Source organism: Gossypium hirsutum, chromosome A13 (assembly GCF_007990345.1).
Source record: "Gossypium hirsutum isolate 1008001.06 chromosome A13, Gossypium_hirsutum_v2.1, whole genome shotgun sequence".
In the NCBI taxonomy this organism is placed as follows: Eukaryota; Viridiplantae; Streptophyta; class Magnoliopsida; order Malvales; family Malvaceae; genus Gossypium; species Gossypium hirsutum.
In genome coordinates, this window is record NC_053436.1 from 81,017,124 (window position 1) to 81,024,190 (window position 7,067).

A 7,067-nucleotide genomic window follows, 5' to 3' on the forward strand; every position below is an offset into this window, starting at 1 on the left:
CTCAGAAAAGCCCCTAACCTCCTCCAACACTCAGCTGGATGGCACCTACCACAATCTCCATATGGCTGAAACTGAGTAGGGGCAATAGGAACCCCCATTCTAACCGGCCGATCAGGTCTAGCTCGTTTCTTAAGCCTTTGAATAAAACTAGAGGGCTCTGAATCCCTCTTATTCTTGCCTCTTTCTCGGTCCCTATTTTGGTGCTCCACACGCTTAACTTTCTCGGTGATCTTCGTCTTATCTACAAGAACAAAAAACTCGCGTTCCCTCTGTAGAGCAATCGGAACCCTCAAACTGTCCCTCAAACTGTTCTCAAAACAGACGCACTTCTCATACTCAAACGCCACCATGCCTCAAGTGAAGCGGCTCAACCTTAGAAACTCGACCTCATTCTTAGCCACAGGTCTATCACCTTGCATGAGATTCATAAACTCACACTTACGAGCATCAACGTAGCTCACACCCACATATTTCCCCTAGAAGGCAGTCTTAAAGAAATCCTAGTTTAGATGATCCGGTTAAGTACCCTCCTCAATCGGGAACCACCACTGATACGTCTCATTACGAAGAAAATAGATCATTAAGTTTCTGCTCAAGAGTACAATAAATATCGTTCATGAACCTCTCAGTAGCTTCCAAACAATACTCAGCCACAGTAGGGGCGACTTCAGTGACACCCCTAAACAACTTAGCTCCATTGAACCAGAGCTATTCAGTTACTGACCTATGCCCCCAGATCCAGAATGGGGTCCAACGACCCTATCCAAGACCTTCAACATGGCTTGGGACAATGCGTCGTCCCCAGTAGAATGACTTTGAGACCCAGTCTCAGTAGCAGGTGAAACCTGTGTCTCACTTGTGTCTAAGTTTCGCATACTGCCTAAAGAGGAAGACTCAGCTCGAGTCCCTCTGCGGTCTCTACTGCACCCACGAATACCACGACTGCGAGTTCCATGAGCGTTCATTGTAAATTCAAATTTTATTTACATTATAAAATTTTATGTACTAGTTCCAGTATTTATTAGTAGATATTTTATGCGCAAATTATCAGAAGTTCAGGAATGTTTTCAGAGGTTTCAATCTCTAACTAACTCAGTACAATTTCAGAAAGTACTAACTATAATGTTTTCAGAATATTCTATCTAATGTTCAGAAATACTTACAGGATCGATGCCAAAGACTCGGTGTACCACATACTTTCTCAAATTATCCAAATTATTTGAAAACTAATTCTTTTTGAAACACAAATTTTGGAAGTCAAAATTCACAGCCCGAGTTTTGTAACTTGGCTTTGATACCACTAAATATAATACCCCAAACCCGACCTAGACATTATGGCCTAATCTGGAAATATCACAAAGAAGGGTTTTGAAAACGAAATTCTTTCAATTAAAGCTTTGTAATCTTTATTCGTTAAAAACTATTTTTGAAAATGTTATTTAAGCAATTCATTGTCAAAACATAATTTATGGCGGAAGTCTTAAAAATCGCTATACTTAATAACCCCGTTCAGATTTTCAAAAAATCGTTGTTATAGTAAAAACCATGTTTAGCCAATCGTCGCAAATAAAAAGTCAAGTCAAAATCCAAATCCCAAAATAAATTCAAATAGTCCGGAGAGTCTATAAATTTCAAAAATCTCAGAAAATAATCCATAATTAAATAAGTAAATATCATAATCTTAAGCAGTACGAACTCGTGGTCACCACGAGGCTCCGCCACACTGATCCACCTAAGTCTATGGATTACCTGAACAGAACAGACAAACATATGTGAGTTTTTGTAAACTCAGTATGTAACCTAACAGAATTAGATATGCTTTTCATACAGATAACACATACACACTCAGGTTCAGATTCATATTCGAACTTAAGTCCTTTACAGATACAGATATAGATAACAGAATCAAATATGCAAAATCCTATCCCCCATCCTCTACACACCAAGTCCGACCATCCCATCACACCATGTGAGGTTAAAAACACCCACTCATCCCTACACACCACGTTGTGTTATTACGACACATATCAGATAATATGCAGCCATGCTGCCAGAGTATAGGTGAAGTTCGCCCTACATAACATTTCCTCCACATATATAAAACCTGCCTAAGTCACAGATATAGATATACAGATATAGTAATCCCATGCATAACATGCTCGTAAATAGGTGTCATATAAAAATATTATCAGAATAATCAGACATACATAACAGTGTCCAATTCAGAACAGAATATCAGATCTTACATAATTATAGGGTTTGGTTAGCTTTTACTGACCCTATGGTAGGCCTACAGTCGATCGGAACGACTTGTGTAACCCTAGGAAAAATTACAGAATTATGGACCCACATGCTCATGTGGGCCTACACGCCCGTGTTGCCCCACACGGCCTAGCCCAAACCCACACGTCCAACTTGGCCTAGCTCGTGTGACCCACATGGCCACACTCACACCATCACACTGTCGTATCTTGCATAGGCCATGCTCTCATCAAACATACGGCTATGTCTCGTATACGTCCAACCACACGGTCGAGCACACGCCCGTATGGAGTGTATAGAATGCACTTTTGGCTTTCGTCGAAGCTCAATTTTTTGTGTTTCGGGTACACACCTAGTACGTTTCACCGCGAAACCACCTCCGAGACCACTAATACCTAAAAACAGAGTACCGAATATCTTTAGCAACCAATTTAGGAGTCTAACACGATTTAACCAAATACACAAAAATCGACTCACTGCTCACTAAAAACAACCACAACCTCAGATTAAGCTGTTAAAGTGAAATTTTCTACCTCACAACCTTCACTTAAACACAAATTTCATCGATTAATCACCAATTAATAGTTGCCAATTAACATCGCTAATATCTCAAACCAACCGTAACGGCAATAGAGTTCTACTTACAAAACCAAAAAGAGAACCCGATAATTCCAACAACATGATTGAACAACTGATTCATGAACTGAATTAAAAAAGAAACAAAGTAGAGATTTGTAGAGAAGGAGAAAAGAAATGTCAGAAAGGGGAAAATAGAAGAAATTTGACTTCAGATTTTTTTGGAGGAGAGGGAAAATTTGTAACAAAAAGAAAAAAAAGACATCCCACATATAATTTGTTTTTCTCCTGCTAACTCATAACTTCCTCAGACTTTTAGCTCAACCAAAACTCTATCATTCAACTGAGTAAAAATTAACACCCACGCTAATGCAGGGATTCGAATACAAGACCTCCAACACACTAACTCTGTTACCACTTAACAGACAATTTTATGTAAGCCCACTCCACAAGGGTAAGGCTTGGATAAAAAAAATTGCTAAAGGTGAGACTTGAACCTAAGACCTCACACACACAACCAAAACTCTTAACCATTGAAGCAAATACACATTTGTGTCAAGTATTTACAGAAACAGAAATAAATTATTTAGGGCATTACAACAACCATTGTGAGCTTTTTTTATTTGTCTAATATCAAATTTAGCCCTCAATATTTACAAAATTTATCATTTTAGTTCAAATTCTAACAAAGTTAATAAATTTAGCTCTCACCTTTTACAAAATGACAAATTTTTGTTTTAAGAGTTTTGGGAATTAAAAAAAAACTGCCTTTAGCATGTAAATTATAAAGCTCAATTATTATCAAAATTAACTAATTTTCTTACATGATTTGGCCACACGACAATGTCTTTGAGCCACATGGCCGTGTGACCCTTGATTTCAGTTTTTGTCATATTTTTCTTTTTTTGTTTCAAATTAGTCCATATTCGTTTCTAAATTGATTTTAGGGTTCTGAATGCTTGATTTAAATCTCATTTTAGTGTCTATGCTATGAATAGTGAATGATTATTAATTTTTGATGATTAAATAAGTATTTTGGATTGTGATAATGTATTATCATCTTGTTGGCTATTGTAATATCTCGTAATCTTAATCCAAAAACAAAGACGGGTTAGAGGTGTTAAAATGAAGCACACTTTTATTCGTGTATCACTGACCCTAGTTGCATTATACAACCTTACTTTGAAGATTAAGAGTCTTTCTATTTCCAATTCAAGAACGGTTTGGGCTTGGTTGACATTTTGAAAAGATCGAGTTTGGCCTGTAAAAGGGCTTGGAGAAGAAGGTATAGTAAATACAAGTCAAGGTAGAGATTTATGGGGTGTGCCTCGCATTTATCGAGCAGCTTGCAGGCATTTAACAAATACAAAGGTGAAATAGGCACGACTTCACGATGCGGATGCCAAAGTCACGACGAGGGATGTCAAGACATCGTGATGACGTAACGAGTTCTCCAATTGGTGGAGAGGGTGACATCGTGACGAGCATGCATGAGACGTCACAACGACACGACATATTCCTCAAGTAATACAGCCGCGTTTTGACAGCCAAGCAAAACTTCTTCCAATCGAACTCTAATTACTTCTGAGATATTTTAGTCATTTTAGCCGTTTAAACTTAGCCTATTTAAAGGGGCCTTATATCCCTATTTCGAAAGGCAATTAAAAGATGTAGTACTATAAGGCTTTTCTTTTGGGGGTAAAAGATTTAGTCACAGATGAATTTTGGTAAGAGTTTTCATGGTAATTATGGAGAGAATTTTGTACCCATTTTGAGAGAATTCTACGAGAAATAGGTTTTTTTGGGGTTTGAGTTTGTATTCTTAGTATATTTAGGTTTATTTTCTCCATATTGTACTTTTGTTTGTTTACTCATTTAGTGAAAAGTTGAAACCTCCTTTGCCCAAGGTTTTTATCCTCGTTGGAGGAGTTTTCTACATAAAATTTGCATTAGATATTCTCCACAATTTTCTATTTCATTGTTTATCCGGGTCAATCCCAAACAAAACGTAAATAAAAAGCTATTATCTCTTTTCTACTACTAACTCTCTTGTTATTTCAATTGATTCTTCGAAAGTTTTTATTTTTCCTCATTTTTTCGATATCCATCTTTAATCATCTACAATGCATATTGTTTAAATATTATATTTATTTTCTATTGTTTTCATCTCTTTCCCTTTCGGTATATTAATTAAAAATTTAATTTTATTATAGTATTCATTCTAAAACAAGATAAATTTGAAATATTTTGATTTCAATTAAAATTATAAATTTAAATAAATTATTAAATATTTAATTCAAAGATTTATTATAATAAAAATATTGTAACATATTAAATACATCAATATTATTTTAATCTAATATGAATACATTTATAAATTATCATCACATTCCAAAAAAAAAAATTAATAAATCAAATATAATAATATAAATTTACAATTTATTTATTTATTTTTATGAAACTTTACAATAATTTTAATCAAATAACTTTCTTAGAATAACATCAATCATGGAATGATAAAATGAAAAACATATCAAAAGCTACTTTAAGCTCTAAATTTAGGAGGTTAATAAAGTAATAGTGCAACCGAACCCTACGAAGTTTTAGTCCCTGCCTTTTTAAAACCCTTGTTCCCCTCCGCCACCCTTCCTTCTTCTCAAGACCGTTTCTTCTCACGAATCCTCCAGACTTAAGACAATCTTCCTGAGTTATTAGAGGTATAATTTCACTGTTTTCAATTTTTTCAGTTCAATTATCCGTTGTAGAGGTAAGCGTTGAACGCGCTTTTTGCCGTTGATATTTTTCTTTTTATTAGGATTTTCCAATTTTTAATAATCCGGGATTAGCTCCTCCTATCACTTCTCGCTCATTTGCAAGGCTTCCATAGTGCTTCTAAGTGTTGTTGCCTCTTTCGATTCTTTTTTATTTATTTATTTATTAAATTTGAGATGAAATTAGCTATGAATTAAATTTGCAAACAACGAAAATGGAAATCCGGTGAAGTTATCTTGGACAAGATTTCAATCGTTTAATTACATTTGTTTTTTAGTTTTATCGTTTTTTGTCAATGAGCTTGATCTAAAATTTACCCTTTATGTTCCCTTTAGGGTTTTATGAATGTTTTGCGTTTCGGATGTTTAGGATTGATCTGAAACTTATTGTTTAATGTACCTTTTTCTGGGTTTATATGGGGAAACTAATTTATTATTAATCATGAGTGAACTTTAGTTATATATTTTGTTTCAAATAATTCAGCTTTAATTGAGATTCAATGGGTTCATATATTTAACTGTTGTTTTCTATCATGAGTGACAGTAACTTACACAATGCGATCTTCAGTTGAGTTTTTTTTTTTGAGATGCTGATATAATCAGTGCTGAGTTTTGAATAGTCTGGTGGAGGACAACCTACGAGGAGTATAAAATAATTGTTATTCAACATTTCTAGATAATATTTACTTTTTCACAGCCTTTATGTGGTTAATATTTTCTAAAATTACTTAACTAATTGCTTCTTTCTTCTTATAATGTAACAGGTTTATCCTAACAAATCTGTGAAGGTTTGAGAAAAAATAAACAACTTTTTTTAATGGCATCTAGAGTTTCATTAAAGACTAAAGGCAAAGGAGGGAAGGGGTCTAAGGGCTCGGATGATAAATCAACTACGCAGTGCTTGAAAGAGTGGAGCACATGGGCTATGAAGAAAGCCAAAGTGGTAACGCACTATGGCTTCATTCCTCTGGTGATCATTATCGGCATGAACTCTGAACCCAAGCCCCAACTTTATCAATTGCTAAGCCCTGTCTGATTCAGTTGCTTATTTCTTAACCACCCAGATCTTGGTTTAACTATGTAATTTGTTTGTTGCCTATCTGTCGAAACTACATGGTATTATGTTAGGCATATGCTTTATATGATGTTGACTGTTCTATTCTATGTGCTTGAGAATACATTTTATGTAATTCGAATCTTATTTGAGTTTCTCAATATTTTCTTTTACTTATTTCCAGCTTCATGACCTGTATATCTATGCTGCTGTGCCTATAACTTGGATAGTTAATCAAAGCTTGAGACGAAATGACTCTTTTCTCGTGTCATTCATATTTCATAGTCTTAGGGACGGGTTTCTTTCCATGTATGTATGATATAATGGTCAAAATGCTCAATTTGTTTCTATAGTTTTTGCACGTGGCATCGTATATTACAAGTATTCTTTAAATTAAGTTTTAT

The 7,067-nt window shown here is 34.9% G+C and overlaps 1 protein-coding gene across 1 annotated transcript; it reads left to right on the top strand.

Moving 5' to 3' along the window:
• Nucleotides 1-6,373: 6,373 nt before the first annotated feature.
• On the top strand, nt 6,374-6,838 carry LOC107895050 (mitochondrial import receptor subunit TOM7-1). Its single transcript, XM_016820248.2, has one exon. It carries the CDS (start codon nt 6,427-6,429, stop codon nt 6,643-6,645), a length of 219 nt encoding a protein of 72 aa, XP_016675737.1. The 5' UTR covers nt 6,374-6,426; the 3' UTR covers nt 6,646-6,838.
• Nucleotides 6,839-7,067: the final 229 nt, after the last annotated feature.